The sequence below is a fragment of the Dermacentor variabilis genome, chromosome 7 (assembly GCF_050947875.1).
Source record: "Dermacentor variabilis isolate Ectoservices chromosome 7, ASM5094787v1, whole genome shotgun sequence".
In the NCBI taxonomy this organism is placed as follows: Eukaryota; Metazoa; Arthropoda; class Arachnida; order Ixodida; family Ixodidae; genus Dermacentor; species Dermacentor variabilis.
The window spans coordinates 170,248,784-170,273,687 of NC_134574.1; the positions used below are offsets into that span (position 1 = coordinate 170,248,784).

Below are 24,904 nucleotides of genomic sequence, written 5' to 3' on the forward strand. Positions count from 1 at the left end.
ATTCTGTTTTTGTTGGCGTTTAAATGTGCGCTGTTGAAATTAGTGCACCATACCCTGTGGGCAGTCTACTGTCATTTTTGTGCCTCCCGCATATTTCCCCCCATCACTTCCAACCACAGCGAGGGCCTAACGTCTCGGGTATCTGCCTCGTCAGCATGACGGGGCAGGTTTTAATTGGAACAATACTTCTTGAAATGAACACAAGGACTCTACTCCCACTGCCTTTGTGCACCCACCTATCTCTTGTCAAATGTTGGCAGTTAAATAGACTAGTGATGAAATGGCAGCAGCCAAATGTCCTCTTTTGGGATAGTGTCATGGTAAAATGGCATATGATGTATTAGCTTCACTGAACAGGCCATGGCAAACCACCTGTGATGAACTGTCCCAGACACTTATGAAAAACATAAACATTATAACAGACTATCAACAGTGCTTTTAGTGCATTCTAATGTATCACTTTATTTTTTCATTAAGGGCCTGAAATTTAGTTTACTTGTTCAACAGTTTCCATTTCTTTGTGATTTCTTTCTTTTCTTTTTTTGCACATATTGCTCTTTCTTTATTTTTGTCTAAAACAAAAGAAAATGCTGCTCATCTTCATATCTCCCTGTGCACTTTGTTGTGTTGCCTGCACTTTGTTTGAAGGCTTGATCCAGGCCATGCAAGCAGCCATTCACAAGCTTGTATCCTTCATTTTTTTTACTTGGCACTGCAAAATGAGACAAGTGTGTCTGTTCCACTTGCTGTTGGTGTTATGTGCACAGGTAAAGCGCAGCTTGTTGGAGATAATAAGTGCATTGCTTGCACATTTTAAAGCATGTCATCTGTGCAACAACCGGGTGAGTGTCACTCATTGCTTTTGTACACGTAAAACGCTCTTCTGACTGCAAAATTTTTGAAAGATGCACAGCATTTTCTTACTGTTACTGCCATTACTATCCTTAGCAGTGCCATTTCATTGTGCAAAGGAAAGCACTAGCATAGGCTACATTTTGCAGGAAATTCTGGCGCAGAACTGACCAAAATATGTAAGGTACAGCACCTCGAATGCCTATCCCTACCCCAATCAGCTAGGAACACTCATTCTTACTGGCTCACATTCCCCCCACCCCCTTTATGTGTTGGTTTCTAGCACAGAGGATACACTTCAACTATCTTGACTTGAGTTAAAACTGTGCTGTTGTATTATTCATAATTACTATGCATGCACTGAAATCAAGAAGGTTGTGTGAGTATGATGGGTTGGAGGGCAATGTAATGGTGCATTGTTTGTATTGTTGAGTCATAGGGAAGCACGTTTAGTGACAAACTTTTGTGCTTTACAAGATTAACTTTTTGCTTATAGGCTACTAGTGATCCTGGACTACTGGAATGCATAATCCAATGCATTGGGCTTCACACTGCAGAGTTGTTTGTATTTTAGCTGACTTGGTTTAGTTTAAAATTATAGAGACCACCGACTTCTGAACCATTGCAAGCTTGAATTACCAGAATATGAATACGGCCCAGAAAGAAATTTCGCCTTATTAGAGATATTAGGCATAAATCAACAGAGAGAGTATAACATCTTTATTAATAATTGAATGGCGAGAGCAGTGTGGGAGGAACCCTCAGTCCAGGGTCCAGTCCAGTGCATGTGGTTAGGTATAGTATAACTGCAAAAGGTATAAGAACCCCTTCAGGTGCCAAATAATTCTGTCTATTGAAAATTTACTTTTACCACATTCCTTGCATCTTTAGGATTGTGAAAAGCCTACAGTTCCAGAAGATACTAAGAATTTGTAATTTTTCAATAAGTTTTGTCAAGTTTACAGAATGTGAGCTTCACAAGAGAACTCTACAAGAATGTCAGATATGAAAACGTCAACCATTTCACGTCTGGCATACTTAGCACCGTCCAGCTACTTGACAGATAAGGCTGGTGCATAATACTGTGAAGAACACGCAGAAAAGTGAGATTGGATTTTAAGTAAGCCGAATTCAGGGTTTCAAAAAGCACTGAACATATATCACACCAACCAAAATCTTGATCTCTGTATGAATTAAAAGGGGCCTCGAGTTATGTGTTTAGCTATCACAAATCTACTGTACCTTGATATTCTAGGAACTCTCACTAATAGCAAATGAAACTTTCGTATGTTTCATCAGAACTGAAGTGCCACATTTTATTGCATGTTATTGTTAAATAAACTGCAGACAGCCTGTGCCAACTTTGCAACTTGCCCACCTTCTCACTGGCATATCAATGTCCAAATAATCATCAGTGTGTTAATTGCCTGGGCGAAGACTGAGGTATGGTTAAAATAATCTTATTTTCTGTCTGCCAGGTGGGCTCAATCCCGGAAGAGAAGCTGGCTAGCGGGCTTGTTGCTGGCCATGCCTACAGCATCACTGCTGTGCGGCTGGTAAGCCTCTTTACATAGTTTGCGCAGCAGTCATAACCTTGAGGAGCACTGGTGTGACATTTTCAACTTGTCATTTTAATTTTTCTCATTAAATAAAAGAAGAAACCTCTAAACCTTAGAAAAAACAGTGGCGAGCATCAGAGCACACTAAATAATTTGCTATAATATACTTGTTTGTATGAACCAGTTTCGCTTATGGTACCCAGGCGGCAGGTGCAAAGTGGCATCATAAAACACAGGCTTGCTCAGTTCCTGCGATCACTGTAGCTGCCACTGCAGCTGTCACTGTAGCCCAGCCAGAAGAAACATGCATAGTGCTCATGTTTACATAATTTCTTTTATAAGCAACGTAATCATATCTATATTGCTGCACAATGTTGGCACATCTTGGTCTGTGTCATGACATCCCAATGTTGTCTAGGATGCTAGGTCTGCATTTAAGAGATCACATTTCTTATGAAATTAAAATATCTTGAAGTGTTTCCCAGCCTTCATACTCACTAAGTGTCATCCTTTTCCATGCAAGAGGCCTGTGGTAGTTTCTGCAACTTCCAAAGTATGTGTCTGTACTCCATTGATTATCTTGCTGGAGCTAATATTTCCTGAAAGTAATTAAACTTACACCTTTAGTAACAACCATATGAAGCCACCAAACAATGATGCTAAGGAAAGCATAAGAAAAATGAACTGTATCTTGAAATGTAGATGAATTACGAATAAGGGCTTTGTATTTATTAAAAGAAGGAGCTGTGAAAATGGAAGAAAGACAACATGCTGCAACTGGGAGCTGAACACATAACTTACACATGATGCATGTGATGCGTTACCAATATACAGTGGAATCTTCATTAACAGAAATCGCTTGAACGGAACACCATCTTCATGACAGTTTTCATAAAACTCACCCAAATCAATTGGTATTGTTACCATCTTCACGGTTGATTGGTTTTGTATTCATGCAATTGTATTCAGCTTTGTCGCTCAGCAAATACATGGAACTCCTGATAAACAGAACCAATTTCCCTGGCCCCTATAGGTTCCATTTAAAAAGAGTCCACTGTAGGTACAGCCGCAGCTGTCCCTGTGCCTACTTTCTTCGGTATTTGTGTGCACACATTGATACCCTAGCAAGAATTTGCAGTTGAAAACCAATAGCCTGTGGGATTATTGGCATCAGTAGGTGTGTTGGTTCTTTAGGCATATTGGTCCTATGGCTGTATCGGTTTTGTAGTAGAATATATAAATCCTATAGGACCCATCGGCAGGGGCAGCCACACATGCTAGCGCGATAGCAACATTTACATCCGTATAGAGCTCACTGTACAGTATTTGCGCTGTGTAGGGCAACACTTATCTCGGACACGCTGTACAACAGCCACACAAAAATCAGTTAGGCAGGCATAAAAGTGATGCTAAGTTCAGAATTGTGCCCAACGTTGGCGAAACTCAGTTTGAAAATTTCTGGTGCTGGTTCGAAACAGCTTTGAATATGTGTCCATAAAGACAGCAAAAAATTTTTTAAAAATCTGCTGTGAACTGCTAAAACTATCAGCTGCACACATGAAGTATGTGCTGATGTATTGCTGCTCATCTCAGTCTGCCTTTATAAAAGATAAGTCATGTCAAGTCATGCCAACATATCGCCTGTCACAGCACGCACTATTTCAATACTCCTGCAAATTTCTGACTAATGGATGAGGCACTGAGCACGTTCAAGTCAGATCATATCGTCAATAAGCACGCATTCTGTGGGCAACATCGTCACAGTCATTAGGCCTAGGTCATGCCAGCTTTACATGAAGTTCAATGTGGCCAACACTTCTTGTTATATTCGCTGTACGGGTGCCAGAACGGTACTTCCGTGCGATTCAGGACTGCGGACAACAATTGCAAATCGATGGCGCAAATCTCAGCAAACATTACAGCATGAACATACAGGGCAGAACTTTGAAAGACTTGATTTTGTGCTACGTTTTATGGCGAAGTGCAGATTGGCATGCGGAGAGTCCTGTCCCGTATTGAACCCTATTGGTCCCAACACAATCATATTTGTCCTATAAGCAACAAATAGCTGCCACTTATTAGACCGTATCGGTGCCACTACACACGTATTGGACCCTATGGGTAACAAATAGATGTCACCTATTGGGCCCTTTTTGTACCAATAGAATCCTCCTAAAACCCATGGAGTTCAAAGATTTTACCAATAGAACCTATAGAACTGCTATATTGGACCAATAGAAAATTGTATTGGTATTTTTGCTTTGGTAACCTTGCCCTGTGAGTGTGCGAGCTTCACACGACTGTTACTAAACAAAAAAATTGAGTCTCAAGGTTCCCCTAATACTTCTTGCTCATGTCTTTAGTAAAGAACAAACTGCCGCAGACAACCCTGTTAGAGAAAGAGATCGGTGTATTGTGTATCTTAGAATGATAGCCTTTTTTAGATTCATGCATGTCATTGATTGATGAGTAGACATGTGGGCGAAGATGAAGCATGGAGAGTGAAGTTTATTACAAGTGCACAGAAGTTACGGTTATTATATCGACTCTATGAGCTGCGTAGAACCAAGGATTTGTAAAAGCAGCAGTTCATGCAGTCAAGCCAGTCTTCATGGACGCATAAGATACATTCATGACACATAAGAAATTTTTGCACAAGTAAAAAATTGTTGAGAATGGACAGCAATAAAGGAACATGATGCAATTTAAGTTAGAATATTAGAACCACATGTTGCTAGACCAGCTAGTTTATGCTTGTAGGTTTTAAACAGCACACATGTGAAGACAAAAACAAAAGAAAGACGTGTACTAGTGTCTGAGATGTCTTCCGTCATTCTCTAAAGAGAGTGCATGTTTAAACATTTAAATATGATTGAACCTGTAAGTTCAGTGTTGCTTTTTGCACATTCCTGAATTGCCATATGCATGCAATACGCAGGTGTACATTGAACGGCTGAAGGGTCGGATGCCCCTGATACGGCTGAGGAATCCCTGGGGAGATGACACCGAATGGAGGGGGGCCTGGAGTGACCAGTGAGCAAGCAATGCCATGCTTTTAATGTACAGAGCAGTCCACCGTTAAAAGGAACACCAGAATGCGTGGCGTCTGCTCTGTGCCACTGCCAGCCGGCGGCTGCAATGAGCTTTGTGCAGGCACAATGAGCGTAGTGGGCACTGCTGTTTTGTTGTCTGCTGCTGTCTGCAACCGCAGTGAGTGTAGTGGGTGGTGCTCTTTCATCGTCTGCTACTATCTACAGCCGCGCTTCAGATCGTCATGAAGAAAGCAGCTTGCGTAGTTCGTACATGAAAGCGGGCACTTTCCTTCCAGCTGAAAGGAAAGTGACTGCTACATCAATCTATCAATTTGTTAATCCCATCACTTTCCTTCCAGCTGGAAGGAAAGTGGGGGGATTGATCTACAATCAGATAAATGTAACCCTACACATCAGTCACAATGACACTGCCATCTTGTCTTCGCCTTATCAGTACATAAAAAATTGCGTGCTTCAGAAAACGTTTAGTACGCACGTCGACTACCACTATTCCACAGTGACTCGAGTGACATATGATGAAAGGCAGCATATTCTTGAACTGTGACTAGGGAAGTACAGTCAACACGCTATTTCAAGATTAACGGAAGGGCCACTAAAAATGGTTAATAGAATTGTTCAAGTGTATAAGAGTGACCGACACATATAGGACGCTCCTAGAAAGCCACTGCATCGGGCCATGAGCCATGCGGAAGACCTTGCCATTGTAGCTGCTGTAAATGACAGACCTCGGCCTTCTGTTCAAGACGTCAAAGAAAGCCTTGGACTGAATTCTTCAAAGGCAACTGTGAAGCGCCACTTGTATCAGGCAGGGCTAAAAAGCAAAACAGCTGCACAGAAGGTACTCCTTCGCACTGCTAATAAGAACAAGCGCCTTCAGTTTGCGGAGTGTCACGCAAGCTGGATGGCACAGGATTGGTAGAGGGTCGTCTTTACTAATGAGTCTACTTTTATCACCGGTTGGGACAAGAAGATGCGTATTTGGTGCCCTGACTGCACTCAGTAATATATACCTTTACTATAATGTTGTTCCTTGCACGATTTTTTGTTTCCATTATTGATAGCTGGAAACTTGTCTCTCTAGTCCTGAGATTCCCTGGAAGCATTTGTAAAAGGGGACTATGTTCCATAAAACAATATAGAATATCATTTGCAGAACCCTACCTGTCGCATCACACGGAGCCTATCACAGTTGACAATAGGGAAAAACTTTATTTAATATCCTGCAAATGGATGGCCTGGGTCTACGCCGTGCCGGGGGCGGCAGAGAGACTCTGTCTCTCGGTAGCTTCTCGGGCTTGCTGCATGGCCCAAAGCTGGTCCTGGAGATCTGAAGCAGTCGGTGCAGCTCTCCACCGCACCCCTAGTTCATCCGGGGGGACTGCAATTCTCCTCTGAACTATTTCGCAATCCCAAAGAATATGCTCTAGGGTGGCTCCTCCATCATCACATAATTTACATTTGGCATCAGGGTATAATACCGGAAACATGCGGTTAAGATGTACCAGGTTCGTGTAAGTTCTCGTTTGAAGGCACCTCCAGTGAACCGCCTGAGACCTGTCCAATTTTGGGCTAAGAGGTGGATATATACACCTCAACTTTCTACAGAATTGGTTAATATAACTGCTCTCAAATATAATTATTTCAAGAATAGTTTGAAAAACTCATAAACGATTATATCTGGTATGAATATATAGAAATGGTGGCTAATATATAGCAATGGTATCAGCAAGGACACATCACATTACATTTCGGGGGCTTCTTATGCCACAGACGTAACAAACCTGGAGGAGCAGTGTGATTTCTTGTGGTTAGAGTTTTCCGAAGCTGTCTGTAGTTCCATTTTGTGAAAAGCTTTGCGTGGCATAAGCTGAACTCGGCTATTCGAGAAATACTGAATTTGATGATGCACCGTCGAGTATGCAGAAACTTCCAGTTTAAGAAAAAGATCCGCGGCTTCCATTGCCCGTTAGCATGCATTGCCGATCATGTCACATGCTTATTAAAGCTCCGTTATTTCATACCTCAACTACAGGCCGGAATACATCCAGTGGCTCGCTGCAAGCAGGACAGTCATCATCATTTCGGGCTTCATGACAAAGGACCACCTCGGGCCTTTCGTCAGGCTAGAAGCAAAATTCATGGCCCTCAAATACTGCAGTGTCATTGAACATGTGGCCCTCCCTCATGCTGCAAATGGTGCTTCCCAGTTACATGACTTCCTGTTCCAGCATGACAACTTCCCCGTGCACACCGCAAAAAAAGCTCTATGACTTCTGCAGCATCACCAAGTGGAAGTTCTCAGCTGGCCACCGCAGTTTCCCAACTTGAACCCCATAGAAAACATTTGAGGGACCATGAAGAAGGTCCTAGCAAGTGAGTGCCTGCATGGGCTCCCTGCGGACAAGCTTTGGAACACTGTCAAGGCCGAATGGGAATGTTTGAAGCTAAATGTGCCCTTTTGTGAAGCCTTGTATGCAAGTCTTCCTTCAAGAATGAAGGCAGTGCTGGAGGCAAATGGCAATGTGACCAGATATTGAGGGAAGCACGGGGATTACCCCCTTTGTTTTTCTAAAGCCTGAAAAGATGACACGCGTTTTTAAGAGTACCTTTGATGTCAAGTCCTAATAGAAAGATCATAGCAATCAGTATCTTGAATGCATACCCTAATATGGCTACCATAATCACAAAGGCACCATTTGTAAATGTTAACAGCCTAATGCTTTAGAAAAATTTCGCCATGCTGCTAAACTTCAGCATCCACTCTGCAAGTCTCTGCAACTGTGGGAGCTTGACACATTACACACACCAATATGTTTCCCCATCGAGCTTACCACTGTTAATTCTGTTGAATGCTCTTTAAAGGTGCTTGTTCAGCCTACGCACTGCAGCAACTAAAAAGTGGAGGACGCTCAAGCTTCGCCTTCAAGAGTGGAATGCGATAGCATTATAGCTCCCCATTCGCAGTGCCCACTCAAAACAATCTACGCGAGCCAAACGTCGTGATCGACACGGACAGCCAGGCCGCGACACGCCATGAAGGTGGACGCGATCATGGGGCGAGTGGCGCGCCACGTGTCGGGGCAGTGCCGTACATTGCAAGGAGGGGGTCTTCTGTGTTTGCCGCAAGATGGCTCTGCTTGTGCGCAGAGCGCAGAAGAAATGTAGCGGAAACGTACTTCGCTACTCGTGTAACTGCGACTTCTATAATTTACATGCTCATAATTACCAATATTCACCACAGTATAACTTTCTATGGTATGTTTCTAAGGCAACTACACATTCATTAGAGGCGCTTTTGTCCCGCTTTGAACTATCGAACGCGTGGCTAAGTGGTAGCGTCTCCGTCTCACACTCTGGAGACCCTGGTTCGATTCCCACCCAGCCCATCTTGCAAGTTGTTTTCTATTTATGAATTGCCTTTCGAGATTTTTCGCTCACGGCCAACGGCGCCGACCACACCGGCTTTTCTGCAACACGAGCTCCTTAACGCTGTCGCGTTAAAATATGCATTGGTGTGCATGAGGTGGCCACTATACACGGAAAAATCCTCTCTAATATAGTTGCGCCACAGAGAGATATCTGTAAAAAATTGTCATGTTTGTCTCGTGAGTCAGACGGCAAAAATAACTGCAAGGTAATATTTTGCGCCATCTAATTCTCTTTCAGCCTTGCAACGGCTAGCTATCTGAGTGTGACCAGGCAGCCTCCGGCCAACTTTATAACAACATGTGAATGGGTTGCTTTGCAACAGTCTGAAGCATGTCTGCAGATGGTAGCAGACGACAAAAGAGCACCACCCACTACACATACCATGCTTGTGCGAACCTCGTTGCAGCCGTCAGCCGGTGGTGCTGCAGAGCAGATGCCATGTGCTCCGGTGTTCCCTCTAACAGTGGACCACTCTGTACAGGGTCATTTACTTCTGAGTGGGACACCTCCTTAATATTTGAGCCAATGCAACTTCAGCATTTATTTTGCTTCTACATCACGGGGTACATATGCCTTACGTGCAGCCTAATAAGGAAATGCATTACAGTCAAACCTTGTTATAATGAACGTGGAGATAGGAAATTATCAGCTGTAACAATCCAAATAAACATCTTCTCACTGGCATCAGTTTGTGCCAAACATATGCTTATAACAAATATCAGATGTAACAATGGTAATTGCGTATTGGATGAAACTTCATTATAACAAGTGTTGACTGTATTGAAAAATTAGCACACTGAATTCAAGCCAAATTTATGCTACTATGAGTGTTTGAATGCTAATGAAATGTGTCCCTAAAAGTGAATGACCCTGTAATGCGTTGCCATGTCGATCTGCTACTTTTGAAGCTTGATAAAGTGCAAATGAACTGTAGGAGAAACACAGTTTGTTGTAAGCATGTCTAATTTGAGTATGGCAACAAACTTCCTTTCGTGAAAGCAGGAAAGCCTATATGGTGGCCTGTGTGAGCAAGCTTTTTTTTTTTTTGCCTTAAAATGTTTCGTGGTTTTGTCAGATTAATTTCTCTGCATATCAATTAATTTTGTGTTGCATCGCATATTCTTTACTTCTGCTGTTTACTCACCTCTTCTTCCTTACTTCTGGAATTGTCCTTGTCCCTATTACCACTCTTTTTAGTTATTTTATAATGCACCATCACTCTTAAGCTTCTCCTATTAGCTGACTGAATAGATGCATCAAGACAACACATAATATGTGCTCCAATTACATGCAGAAGTTTTTGGACATGGTTAACTCAGCACCTTTTTCCTTATTAAAGTATGTTATTGACTTATGATAAGTAAGGACTGTGTATCTTTTATGTCTGATTGGGCCTTCAGCACCTGCTGTTTTTATCATGTTGGCAGGTCGCGTGAATGGTCCCTTGTGTCACCCGAGGAGAGAGAAGCCATTGGCCTTACATTTGATGCTGATGGTGAATTCTGGCAAGTGCATTTCTTATACCCTTTTTTTATAACTTGTACTAACTGCTTTGGTTATACTCTTGCACAACAAAATAGTTTATGTAGTGAAACTTCGTTAAACTGTAGTTGGCCGAAGCTCAGAAAAAGTACGTACTAAACGGTAGTACTGTTTAACCGAAATAGCATGAGCTCGCCCACTTACCTGTCGAAAACGGAACTCGGAGAGAGTGCGATGAAAGGGGAAAAACATGTAGTATTTATTCGCTTTGCACGACAAAAGTGTTATTTTCGTTTGATGCCGCAGCGGCCTAGCACGATGACAGCAGCCTCAAACTTACTGAAGCTGCGTGCCAGCTTTTCAGCCAGCCCCCTCTTCTCGGCAAACACTCGCATGGCAGATTCCTCGTTGGCTTTACGTATTCTCCGTGCACGCGCGCAGTAGTGCTGCAGAAGTCCCGGGGCGCCCTTTTCATTGCCGGGTGCCGGAGTTTGGAATACTTTTCGTTCGGAATAGTTACGTTATCGTGCCCCTGTTCTCGTCGCGACGATTGCATTCATGAGGCTGACGTAACGTGCAGCTTCTGCCACTGTTGGGTCTGAATCGCCCATGCTGTCACTTTCCGTGTCATCCTCATCACTGTCGCTAGTCGACACTTCGGCAACAACAGAGGCAAGAATAGCAAAAAGTCAAACCTCGTAGCCAACATCTCTTTGCAGTCGCAGCAGCGCTGCCGAGCAACTTCTTCGCATTTTAAATGCCACACACTGTAGTCAACAGCAGATCCCTGTCGCGTGCCAGCGCTGACTTCTTCGTGTCACGTTTGATAGCACAGACGATGTCTAATTTTTGTTCTCTGCTGAGCACCCGGCATCTTTTTTATCCGAGCTTCGGCATGACGCGAGTCCTTGCTTGCACAATGCCACAACGCTCTCTGGCACGACGTCGAAATGATGTTGATGTTGATGTGGCTTCACGCGCAAACGCACAGGGCGCTTGGAGGCCGTTCCGATCTCTGAGGCTTGTTGTACTGCCGGGCCGCCCGATGGAGACGACGCACTGCCGTGTTTGCGTGACGAAAAGTGGCAACGCTACATTTTAACCGATGCGTACACAATAAGCTGGTATGGTTTATGCGGATACAAAACATTATGTTGAATGGCCGCTGAGTCGGGGATTTGACTTCACTACTTTTAAAACAAAACTACTGTTTAAGCGGGTACGGTTTAACGAGGTTTTACTGTATATATGCATTACATTGTGAAAGCACTTGGATGATAATCTTTCTTTGTGTGTGTGTCTTGTCAGGATGTCTGCTTTGTTCATTGCCTTCATTCTTGACAGATGGTTCTAGCGTGTATCTTATGCACTTGCATTTATCTGTGCTCGTTACATATATTATGTTTCCACTTTCTTGCTGCAATTTCAATGTGTTTGTTGATGGGAAAGATGGAATTTATCTGTAAATAGTGAACAAACATGGAAAAAAAGAAAAAGAAAAAAAATTTATCTTTTTAATGAAAGTACCACAATTGCAAAACAATTTTCTGAATCTTCCTTCACTTTGCCTATTCCTGTAGAACTTATTTGGTCAGTTGTGCTGTGTGAAGCTTATGTATACTGTACTGCTATTATGGATGTGCTTGTATATTGTTTCCCTTCATGTACGGCTTATACTTCATGTTATGTCCAGTGAAAGAGAGAACTAGTTTATCTGAAAATCAAAATAGCTCAATGTAGAAGCTGTGCACTTGGTGGACATTTTCAGGATGCCCCATAGTAGGTACAGCATGCCAACTCTTCAGCATTATGCATTGCAACTGCGTGCCTCTGATGATGCCGGCTCTGTTGCAGATTTCCATAAGAAGTTGATAAAAGGAAGCAAAAAATGCTTCTGCATAAGGTATGAACAGTTTTAGAGACTGGTAATGATGAAATTGCAAAGAGAAAAAAAGATTTGGCCGGCCAGTACCACAGAGATGTTCAGAAAATAAGTACACTAGACTTACGTAAGTTTGACTCCTGTTAATTCTATTTTTCAGTTCGATCGAGGCTGAAAATTCCAGTCGGTTCCCATGCACTTCTGGCCCAAACTTTCGTTACTTCGATCCTAAAATTGGCCTTCCCCGGATAATTTTAACTTTACCAGTCTGCCACACGTGCCTGGCCCTTATTTGTGGCCCCAATAGCAAGCCCTTTACTGGCAGCGTTCGTATCGTTGGAAGGACAGTGAAGGCATTGAGCACATCAACTCCCGTCAAAAATGCATATCGTCAGCCTCTTCTAGGAAGATATTCAAGCAATAACTGTAGCCAACGATGTCTGATTGCAGTATTCACCCGATTCTAACATGCGCCTTTCTTTGTTTTTCTATCCCAATTGGGCCGGAAATTGCCGGCGCCGCACAGTCGGACACACTATCAAAACCGTTTGCGCAGCGTTCATATGCTTTGTCGCACAGCACGTATGTATTGCGGCGAAGCTGACTTCAGGAATCTGGTCGCCATTGTGGGACACATATTTAGACCGTATTTTTCTTATGGAAAAAAAAAAATGGGTGCACATTACATTTTTGCATTGTTTAGGAGCATTAATGTCATATATACCTTAGTTATCTACTTTGATCGCAATAAAGTGCACGCGTGTTTGATTCAGTGGTGTGTTAGAATTGAGAAAATACTGCCCAATGAATTAGCTGCGTGTTCTTGCATTTTATTGCATCTTGTTTAATTTGATCAATCTTGTCAGTCCTGTCAAGGTCAAATTAACGGAAGTTGATGTAATGCAAGAAGTGCACAGCTGGCAAAATTTTGCTTAACTGTACCATGTGAAAGGATGAGATTGGTAAAAAGCAGATTTGACAGTGCGACATGAGCCGCATAAAGAAACACTAGGACATAGTGCTGCTCTCTGCGCATGCTGATCAGAAGGTGCCAGTCCTCTGACAGGAGCAGAAAGTTCGTGTAGTGGCAACACATTCCTAACCCTTTCAGTCACAGTGTCTCCATATGAAAAGGCAACATAGTTTTGAATGTTCGTACTAGTGGGAACAAGAAAAAAGTCGCACCTGACAGCTGAAGTCACACTTGATTTAACCTGACAGACGATGCATTGATTGCAATAGCAAATAATTAGACAGCTGTGTGAAGTAAGATTAGTCATTTTATCAGCTGCATAAACTGCTGCAAACATTTGCTTACTAACTAAATTAACAACCATAACTGCGAGTCGGCCTAGTTGGAACATATTCATATTTATACTTTTTGTGCGCAAACAAACAGGGACGAAGAATAGGGGCAACACAAGGACGAGCGCTTTCTAACAACTGGTTTTATTTTTGAAGAACTACTTACTTAAATACCCACAGAACTGCGCGATCTAGAGAACAGAGCACGCCTACAGCGCATATGATACCCGCTGATCTGCGCGATCAAGTCAGAAGAGCAACGTCAATATTACATATAACACTTGTGATTAAAAAAAAAAAAAAAACCGTGGACAAAAGCCACCCAGTCATACTGAAAACAGCAAAGTGCATAAAAACAACCACTTACAATAACATGCGTTAAAGATGTGATGATAGAAGCGAATTTTCTTTATCTAACGATGAAACAGAAGGATGGCTGATGCATTTTTCTTTTTGTTTTTCAATCCAGCATGCTTCCACGATTTCCCTAGCGGTTTGATTCCTATGCCTGTACAAAATGTCTGTGCTAGTAACACAAGGGGAGCAACCATGTTCTTGGCAATGCATTGCCAAATGCGTACTAGGGCGACCTTTCAGGCTAGACAAGTGCTCCCTTAACCTAGTGTTAATGCATCTCCCGGTCTGCCCTACGTACACATGACCACACGTCATAGGAATCTGGTAAACAACGTTCTTCGCGCAAGCAACAAATTGGTTCTTGCGCGGATGTTTAACAGTGCATTCTTTCTGTACATCATCCTTACTTTCGAACTTCTTTTTAACCTTGGAACACACACTACCTATTTTGTTTTTTGCCGAAAATACCACTTTTACTTCATAACTACCAGCCACCTTCTTAAGTCTGTGTGAAAGGCCGTGCACATACGGAATCACTGAAACATTGGAATCTCCATCCTTCTTCCTTTGATTCTTTGTGCATTGTCCTTTATCCTTGTTAAGTTCTTTCATTAGTCTAGTACACGTCGCCAGCATCACAGCGAGCGGGTACCCAGCCTTTCTCAACCTGTCAACTTGCTCAAAAAATGCAATCCTTACAGTGTGGTGACATGACTTCAACAACGCTGACCGGAAACACGAAATGACTATTCCATTTTTCACAAGCCTGGAATGGTTTGATGCATAGTTCATTAGCGGTTTTCCAGCTCGGGGTGAGAAAGACCAACACACATGTTCCGGTAGGAATGTTAACTTGTCATCAAGAAACTGTAGCTTATTATCTACCGGTACTTCCGAAGTAAATGTTAAGCCCTTTTCCAGAGAATTGAAGGCTTCTACAACCCTATTTCTGAAAGCACCCTTGTCTACAGGACAACCTAAAATCAAGTAGTCATCGACATATCTGTATACCTTACTTACTACACCTTCTAAATCTTTGGCCAACTCTCTGTCTATGCTTCCCAAAAAAATGCTACTTAGGATGGGAGCTACCTTTGACCCGATGCACACACCCCTTGCCTGTATATACGTTTCACCACAGAACCCTACATGTGTATTCGCTAAATAGAAATGCAGAAGTTCAAGAAAGGATTCAACTGCCATGCCGCACGTATTGCGGAATGACACCTCGTCATTCTCATTTGTTATGCGATCTTTAACACTGCACATTAGGGGCCCTTGCGGTAAGGAATAGTAAAGATCTTGAACATCTATGCTGAATCCCCAGCTGCAGCTTGTACTATCTAATGCCAAACAATCCACAAGGCCTTCAGAGTTTTTCAATATGTACGGATCCTGCACTTCTAGGGAATTCAAAATTTTTTGCAAGAACTCCGTGACCAGAACTTGCCAACACCCTCTCTCGGACACAATTGGCCTAAACGGAATTGCTTGCTTGTGGGTTTTTGCCGTAAAAAGTATCTCCAATTTCATTCCTTTTGAGTTCTTTACACGTGATGCAAGCTTATCTTGGTCAAATTTTTTCAATAGCTCCACCGCCTTCTTTTTAACGTTTTCTACATTCACATCACATTTCTTAAAGCACTTGTTCACCGCTAGGAAAGCTTTTTCTAAGTAACAATCATTTGGTACAACAACCAGAAAGCCTTCCTTGTCTGCTTGAATAACACGCAGATTATTCTCAACCAAATACTTAGCAGTCCTATCAACATTGGGCCTGGATCTATCGCTTACCGAAGCTTTAGCTACCACGTCCACACATTCCACCACACATCGATCTTTTTCTTTCTCTGGTACACTCCTGGCAATGTCCCTTGTAAGTGCCAACCTGTCGACGATGTCGATCCTTAGTTCCACGCAGAACTTTGGCCCCAACTTGAGAACCTGCTGATGCCGTTCTTCCACCGTTGCACCCCCTATTATTAGAAGGCGTCCCTCTGGCACTTCCCTTTTCTTCTTCTTCGGCAATTTTCGACGAACATGGTTCCATATAGCCTCAGTCACAATATTTGCCTGTCTGCACCAGTCCCGAAAAGCCTTCACGTTAAAAAGGCCACCGGAAGCAGACGGTATTGGGTATTTAAGTATTTATTTATTGGGTATCTGTGGGTATTTAAGTAAGTAGTTCTTCAAAAATAAAACCAGTTGTTAGAAAGCGCTCGTCCTTGTGTTGCCCCTATTCTTCGTCCCTGTTTGTTTGCGCACAAAAAGTATAAATATTAACAACCATGTTGTCATGTGTACACAGGTAAATAAGAACACATCTTGCTTAACGACCGCAGACACTCACTGTCAGAACACTGGTGTGATGAAGAGCAGCAGAAGTGGCACGCTGTGCTGCCTTTGTGCTGCCTCTCACTTTAACGCAAACTAGGCACGTGAGAACACAGCACGCTTGTTTCGCGAGAACACAGTCCGCGTGCTTGTTTTGAGCTTGTTCTTTATTGAAACATATGCATTTCTGTGTGTTACATGGGTGATTTCAATGAATGTATGCACTGTTCGCTTCACTTTGCTGAGCACTTGTAGCCTCTGCCTTAAAGGAGTATGAGCCATTGCTGATGATGACATTTTATACCACTCGACTAGATGCCATGTTTTTTAGGTCTGAGCCATTGCAATGAGCCACTTAAGGCTTTTGCCTTAAAGAGATTAGCCCAGGTGACCGGTGTGACTGTGATGCCCAAATATGGGACGGAGGTTCGTGTACTCAAAGGTTTTAACGGTTCTCTTAGGCGGAGCCTCCGAGAAGGCAATTGAGGACAAAGCCTTTGGTCTGAAAAACACACACACAAAGACTTTTAATCAAACTAGAAGCATAAAATAAGTTCTCATTGCTGTTTTTTTCCTCCACTTCTGTTTCGTTTCAGGATGTCAGAAAGGGACTTTGTGCGGGAGTTTCAATTTCTAGAAATCTGCAACTTGGGCCCCGACTCGCTGGACAGTGAAGTACTTTCAGACTCATCAAAAAAGAAGTGGGAGGTGTCCATTTTTGAAGGATCCTGGGTTCGAGGTGCCACTGCTGGAGGTTGCAGAAACTACCTCGGTTCGTATAACTGTGTTAAATCTTATTTGTTATCCTATTGTTACATAGGAAGACGCAAACGAAAAGCTATGTACAAGTATATTTACAAGAAAATACGCTGCGCTTGGCCAAGAGGCAACAGCCCACGCTAGCTTCTAATCGTCGTCGTCGTCTTCTTACTGCTCGGCTCTTCGTCATTGGAAATACTATCCTGTAGCACTATTATCTATTGTTAATTTGTTACAGTATAAGATATTGTATATAGGAACGTAAGATATCTTTCCTCTCTGTTGTCCTAAACCACAATTGCACTGTCACTTATGTAAGGTATATGGGTTAACAGTAGGGACATGCAAGTGTATGAATTTTTTTTCTAATGATCAGTCAAACGGTTAGGTTGCAGAACTAATAAAAACAAAAATCTTCTACAAGTATCCATATGTGATTTATTGCCATTACCTTTTGCTTTATACTTGATTTGGTCTCAAATATAACCATCCATTCACTCTTATTTAATGCTGTTTGCAGTGCATTTGAGAACATATCTGCTGCTGAGTTCAGGGTGGAGCGTTTCCATTCCTACCCATGGCAGCTGGGTGTCAGTAGGAATGGAGTGACAAAATGACCATGTTCTGAGAATTTAGCACACATGAAACAACTTCAGGTGTCATAAATTAATTCAGAGCCTAGCATTATAGCATCCCCCACCATCTTATCATTGCTTTGGAACAAAGATGAATTGGCAGTCTAAAATACAGTCTTGAATCCAACATAGAATGATTGCTTTACCACTGTAAAAAAAAAGGCTCTGGCCAAAAATTACACAGTTCCCACCCACTGTGAGAATACTGATGCCTTTTAATGCATAAACTGCATGAACTAAACATAATGTGCCACAATGAGTACAGTATAGACTCTCAATAAACGGAACTCCAAGGGACCGAAAAAATTAGTTCCATTTAACAGGAGTTCCGTTTACTGAGACAGATGTGCAAAAGTGCAGATTTATGTGCGTGCACTCTTAATACCATTTTATGGAACCCTAAGCACTAGAAGGTGAATGTACCTGATAAGTTTTTCAGAAACGAAGAAAACTGCAAGAGGTTTTGGTGCAGCACTCACAAAGTTTATTTGGCAACAATTAGTCACTGTGCACTAAAAAGTGCACTAATTTTGCTTTGATTGAGTCCTTGGAACTGCATCTTTAGGATTGTTTTTTCCATGGCACTTAAGCTTTGGACAAACATTTCAGACCCTGGTTCCTTCAGAAAAAAATTTTTGAGATACTGCACAGCTGATTCTGCTCCTTGCAGTGTGGTAGGCTCCACGGTAGCTACCCCTTCAGATTCCTCTTCTGGCTCACTTTCTTCTTCATCACATACTTCAGCAACAATACTCTCCACCGTGTTTTCAGGGCAAGTCACAACATCACCATCGATATGCACGTACTCATCAAAGTCCAGATGGATTTCCTTTAAAGCACACTGCTCTACTACCTCCTGCCTGTCAAGGGCATCTTCACCATCACATTCAGACAAATCCTGCTAGTCGGATGCCTGGCAATGAAGCACGAATGGCACCACCACGGCACGAATGACGTGGCGGGGGCTAAGCCCTGTAACCTTGGCGACTTGAACTGACGAACGACTAGAATAAGAATTGCGCTAACACAACACAAGAACTGCTCATTCGTTGTGCAAACACGGCTGACTACCAACGAGGTGAGGCTTACGACTAAAAACAAGAAACAGCCGGAACCGGAAAAAACTGACAATGGGTCTGCCAAGAAGTTTCATTTTCGGTTCCGTGTACATGGTGACACGTAAATTTTAGTTCCGATTACCGAAAGTTTTTTTTACGTTATGTGAATACAAAACCAACCAAACTACAGACGACTGATCTGTTTTAGCGGCGATTCCGTTTAAGCGATTTCGGTTTATCGAGATTCTACTGTACTTGTGTTCAGGCATAGCACTGCAGTGTGGGCACACACAGAGGCACAATGTTATAATTTTGTTTAGCATGCACTTTGCCATGGTAGCCTAGTGGCTATGGCATTGTGCTGCCGAATTCAAGGTCATAGGTTTAATCTCTGCTGTGGCAGCTGCATTCCGATGGGGCTGAAATGGAGAAACGCTCATGCACCACGCATTGAGTGCAACCCCAGATGGTCAAAATTTATCCAGAGAATTTATCCAGCATACCTCATAATCAGATTGTGGTTTTGGCACATAAAACCCTAGAATTAGATTTTTTTGTTTTGCATAAAATATGATATTGCTTTGTACAGGTGCAGCCACTGCTAGCGGTTGAACGAGAGCCCATGGCAGTGCTCCGCAGAGCGCCATTACCAGCGCCTTGCGAAGTGTTGACAGAAGACTTGCCATAGCAGACGACTCACCGGCGTTTCGCCAATCATTTTGATTGCGCCTGCACCACAAAACTTTTTGAGGTGCCGGTGGTGCGGTACTCTGCGGAGCAATGCCATAGGGCTCCATGCTCCCACTAGCAGTGGCCATACCTGTACATGTGTTGTTAAGACCAGAGTTTAATTTTTGTGTCATTTTGTTTTGAAAATCTGGCACTCCATGTTTCAGTGTCTATGACAGTCAGAAGGGCATATGTCTAATAAAGTACAATATATATTTCCACCCAATTTTAAATTTCAGTTATCTTACACGACATTCCGCATGAACTGTGCCTACTTGAATTGATGTACTTGACTGATTTATTTTACTCTGACAAAGGAACGTTACAACCTGTTTTGTTATGAATTGATCCTGAAGATGGTGTGCTGTGTTAACTGGACTGTTCCTGAAAGTGATACAAAGTCAGATGCTAACTTGAAACCTGGTAAACAGAAAGTTCAAGATTGAGGCAAAGAATTCTTCACATTGAAAGAGAAATAAAATAAGATAAACATTCAGCTCAGTCTGCTCTGCTTCACTCTCATCCACAGGCTTTATTACTTTATTTACTTTATTAATACAGAGGAATGGAGGCACCATATTTTTGGTTATATAGAGAAATCAAATGATGCAGTGTAAAATGATAGCATGGCCTTCTTATATTCAGTGGAAGTTGAAGTGCCCTGAAAGTGGTTCAGTTTTTGAGAAACTCTTAATTTTCACAATGCTCACAAAGCTCGAACAGTTTGGGAATAAGTAGTACTGTAAATATTTTGCACCTTTTCTTTCTGATGCTACATTGTTTTCTGTGGTACTGTTATGTCCTTATGTTTTATGGATGGCAAAGGTGTGTGGCCTTCTTTCTTTTCTGTCCTCTGCCTTGCATGTGCTGCATTGTTCAAAGGTACAGGTCTCTCTTCTCTGCCAGTGCAGTCCTTGCTTGCTGCTGCAGAAGCATCAGTGTTGAAACAGCGCACTTGATAGAATAGAAAGTGAAAAGAACTATGAGACGCTGCCTTCTGCTTCCATGACAAAATGATGTAATGACAATGTTGCCAATATAAAAGAAGATGAGGCAATCATTTCGTGTTTGTCAAGACGTTTGTCATGACAGTGGTGAAAGGATTAGCTGGTCTTAAACATCTGGTCTTCTTTTCCTGATGAGAAAGATGAAAAATCCGAGCACAGACCACAAATGTCAAGCTTCTGCCAATTTTAGACATACCACTGGCCAAGATCAAGCTCGCTTAATTGCAGCCACCATGCCTTTCCTGTACACTTTTATGTGCGTTTGTAATCGTATATCTAGACCTTCTTAATTCGCTTAGAATGAATGAGCTGTCAGGAGCAGGTCCCATCCTTGCTTCAGTTATCTTCAGCTCTTACCCAAGTGTACATCCTGGACACAAGTGTCTGTAGCACTAGCCTGATTTGTGCAGATACCTTCTGGGTGAATCCACAGTATTTCATCACACTGGAGGACCCAGACGACGACGATGAGGAGCAGAACTGCACCTTGATCGTGGCACTCATGCAGAAGAATAGGCGGGCAGCCAGGACTCTAGGGGCAGGACTGTTCCTTACCATTGGCTTTGCCATCTACAAGGTGAGGAAGCTCACCTGCTTGTTTTATAGAGAGCCTATAAGCTAAAGCAAGTTCGTGTTTGCAGTAAATTAACACAGGGTTTTATATGCAACTAGGTGAAATGTACAGAACACAACACCGAAATGACATGGCATGTGAAAGGCTCACCTATTAATGGCTACCGAGACAAGTAGTTGTGGGAAAAGGTGATTTATTAATTGTACAGTGAATGAAAACTCACTGATGCAGTTTGACCCTTTCTTTTTAATGTGATATAAGTTAACCTTTACATAATGAACTTCAATACAATGAAATTATTAATAGTATAACGAAGTAGTTAACCTTTTATAACTTTTTGCCCATAGAACACCATGTATTTGGAACCTCAACACAATGTTTTTGCGTATATAACTCGTACAAAAATTTAAAAGAAATAACACATTAAATTCGGCATGCAAGTTATATGCAAATATCGCCTAGAGGTATGGCATCACGATAGTGTGCTGCTGCCTGCTGTGAAGCCACACTTTGTGGGGATGCGCGACTCGCGCGCATCCCCAGATATCTTGTTTTCCCCCATCTCCTGCAATCCCGCTTCGCCGCGTGGCCTGCGTGACGCCCGCGGCGGTCGATGTGGTTGACGCACAGCGCGAGAGATGGCGCGAGTGTTGCGCTGCTACCGGCGGGGTTACTTTATGGCTGCGGGAGCGGAAGGCGCTTCCTCTTTGGGACGGGACAGCAAGCGGGACGGACGTGCCGTGCCACGCGTGCGCCGACCCATGCTTCTGCGAGACCGTCTCGCGTGGCCGCTTTGGAATGCGCCGCCGTTCGCGTGACAGGACGCGCGAACGACCAGGCGTTGGGATCCAGCATGGGGCGAACATATTCGCTCGCTATGCGGTCGCGGTGAGTTGGACTTCTAGGATTTGTCACGCGCCCATCGGCATGTTCTGTGGATAGCAACTCGGCTAGCATGCATTGATCTATGAAAGGTGCAATAAATGCCCTTGTGATTGTTTGCACTACTGTGTTGTCGTTCCTTTGTCCCAAGAGCACGTGTGAGAGACACCCCACAACTTCAAGCAAAAGGTCCTCCGCCATTCAAAGTTTCGTTATCTCCTAGAGACTCTCGCCCTCTCTCTTCCCCTGCGTGTTTATGTCGAAGCTTCCTTTCTCTCTACTTTATGGTAGCCCATTCTCCTCTTTACATTTGCTATTTTGTGTGTAGTAGTTAGTGAATAGTATATGAGGAGCAGGCAAGCTCGTATGTAACCTGTTATTGCGATGATCCCTCGGTCTGCATGAAGTGCTTCGCGACACGGTGTACAGCCAAATCCCCGCCGAGATTTTCGGCTCGGTTGCATTTGCTCCATCACGGTTGCCCATGCGAGGGCTGCTCCATCCGCATTTCTGTCCTCTATCTTGTGAACCTGCCGTGGTTGCTTAGTGGCTGTGGTGTTGAGCTGCTAAGCACGAAGTCGTGGAATTGAATTCCTGCCATGGCTGCCGCATTTCAAGGGCGGGGGGGGCAAGATGCGAGAACACTCGTGTGCTTAGATTTAGGTGCACATTAAAGAACCCCAGGAGGTAAACATTTTATGAGTCCCCCACAACGGCATGCCTCATAATCAGATTGTGGTCACTAAAACCCCATAGCTCTCAGCTCACCAGGGAAATTGTGGAAGCTGATTTCATCAGAAAACTTGGTAGTATTTGCGTTAGTGCGCCCTCAATCGCGCTGACCCCTGCTGAAGTCTCGTATCTAAACAGATAGAAATCGTAATGCCCATATATTTTTTTTATATTTTTAATTTTTTTCAGGTAACCATGTTCTTAGTTCAATGACTTGCTGTTAGAACACCCCATGTGACTGTCGTACATTTTCTGCGCATGCCTCTTCTTGTATATATACACATGATGTGGCAACGCAATACAATATTGTTGGAAGTCAGCGCTGTGTATGTCATCTATCGCTGTCCTTGTCCTTTGCGCTGTACGTTATTTTTGATCATGAATTACCAACTAGCCCAAGCAACCACCCTAGCCCATAATATAATTCAAATTTTTTGTTAGCTGTGAATTGATACGATTCATGTCACATGTTACGTGACTGATTCACCTGCGATCAGGTCAGTCATGGAATTCAGCTTTATCAGCAACACCAAAGAGAGAGAGGAGGGGTTTTCAGTCAAAACACTTGGTTCGTAGGATGTCTGAATCATGTCTTAATGTCTATGGACAATTTAAGAGACAGATAGGACATCTGCCGGACATCCATTTTTGGATATCCAACCGCAGATGCCCCAAGGATATCGCGCATGGACCTGTTTTGGATATCCTACCATGAATGTCCCTAAGAAATTCCACACGGGCTATTTTTGACATACATTAATATTTGTCCTGCGATTGAGGCTTTGTCTGAGTTTCCTCATAACAGAATTATGTTTTTTTGCATGTTCTAATTACAATCCGAAGCTATTGTGTGTGCAGCTCGTGTGTATACGTCCTACTTTTCAAGTTTTCTGATGCAATTTACTTTGAAAACTTCAGTTAGTGCAATAACCCCCTTGCTCTAGATGGAAGGCTTAGAAGAATGAGGAGCACGCTGTACTTCTGCACATGTGCTTGCACATGTAATGTGTGCACGCAGTGTATCTGTTGTTGATGCATGGGCGCTGTCTGCTCGTTGCATCTGTTGCACAGCGTGTGCTACAACCATAATACAGGTTGCAAACTGTGCAAAAGGCCCTGGCATATGTACATGAAATGTACGCAGCATGTCACCAGGGTGTCCCTTGCCGACATGCATGGGTTGCAAGGGCCTTACATAGTGCTGGTTCCCAAAAAGTCAGCTTCACCACAATACAATGACAGAGCATATGTTTGGGCATGTTGGTATTCCATAACTTGTAGGTTTTTAGCGCAAAAAAGGGACGAGAGACAGACTGTGTCATATCTCTGTCTCTCGTCCCTTTTTGTGCGATAAAAACCTAATACAGTGATGTTACGCAGTGAAGCATATGTGATGTATTGCGGCAAATCATATCAAGAGTGAAAAGGGGAAACTATCACGGGACACAATATGTATTCCTTATTTATACATGCATGCACCCTCCGTCTCCTGTCACCATACGAGCACCAGTATGTCTAATAATTGTACTGGCATGCCTACAGATCTATTTCAGACATGCCTGTGGTGATTTGAGCCCTTAGAGGTCATGAAAGGCATGTAATCATTTTTTCAGGCTGCCCTATCATTCTCACGGCCCCTAGGGAGCCCGAAAACGCGAACATTGACTGTATAGTGAGGCGTGTATGCTGCCGCCAAACTGCTCTCATCTGCTTTTCTCTTCATATGCTGCGCCATCTAGCAATGCTGCTGTGAAGTCCGCTTGTGGCGTGTCTGTTAATATTATTAACACACACGCATGGACTTCGGGGCAGCTTTGCTAGATGGCGCAACGTTTGGAGGGGAAAGCAGGAGAGAGGAGTCCGGCTGCACTTACGCCCATACATGACACATATCTGCGGTGGCAATATGGCATGTCGCTACACTATTTCAATGCTCATCACATTAGTGTTGACATTTATCCTGAGGTAGGTTCTACCAGAATTTTTTTTCCCTGGTGTGATAAAAATGTGGAATGCACTATCTGGTCATGTTGTTGACAAAGAGGATGTTTATGATCTTTAATAAGCTTTATATAAGCATTTCATAATTTTTATAACTTGGTATATGTGCTTCTGTGTTATTTTTTAGCTGACTGCACGTGTAGATGACGTAAAAGTGAGCATGATCTCACCACCCGCTGTGGTAACCCAGGGGCTGTGCTGCACTGAGTACAAGGTCACAGGTTCGATTCCTGACTGCAGTACCTTCATTTCAATAGAAGTGGAATTAAAGAAC

At 43.0% G+C, this 24,904-nt stretch overlaps 1 protein-coding gene across 7 annotated transcripts in view; it reads left to right on the plus strand.

Annotated features, from left to right (window-relative positions):
* The window catches only part of LOC142588484 (calpain-B-like), a 154,980-nt gene that overhangs the window by 95,464 nt on the left and 34,612 nt on the right, over positions 1-24,904 (plus strand). For all 7 annotated transcript variants that reach the window (XM_075700278.1, XM_075700276.1, XM_075700274.1 and 4 more), the window contains exons 6-10: positions 2,331-2,408; positions 5,350-5,444; positions 10,321-10,398; positions 16,850-17,025; positions 20,852-21,018. In XM_075700278.1, the coding sequence (XP_075556393.1) occupies positions 2,331-2,408; positions 5,350-5,444; positions 10,321-10,398; positions 16,850-17,025; positions 20,852-21,018 (594 nt within the window). The remainder of the gene's footprint in view (positions 1-2,330; positions 2,409-5,349; positions 5,445-10,320; positions 10,399-16,849; positions 17,026-20,851; positions 21,019-24,904) is intronic.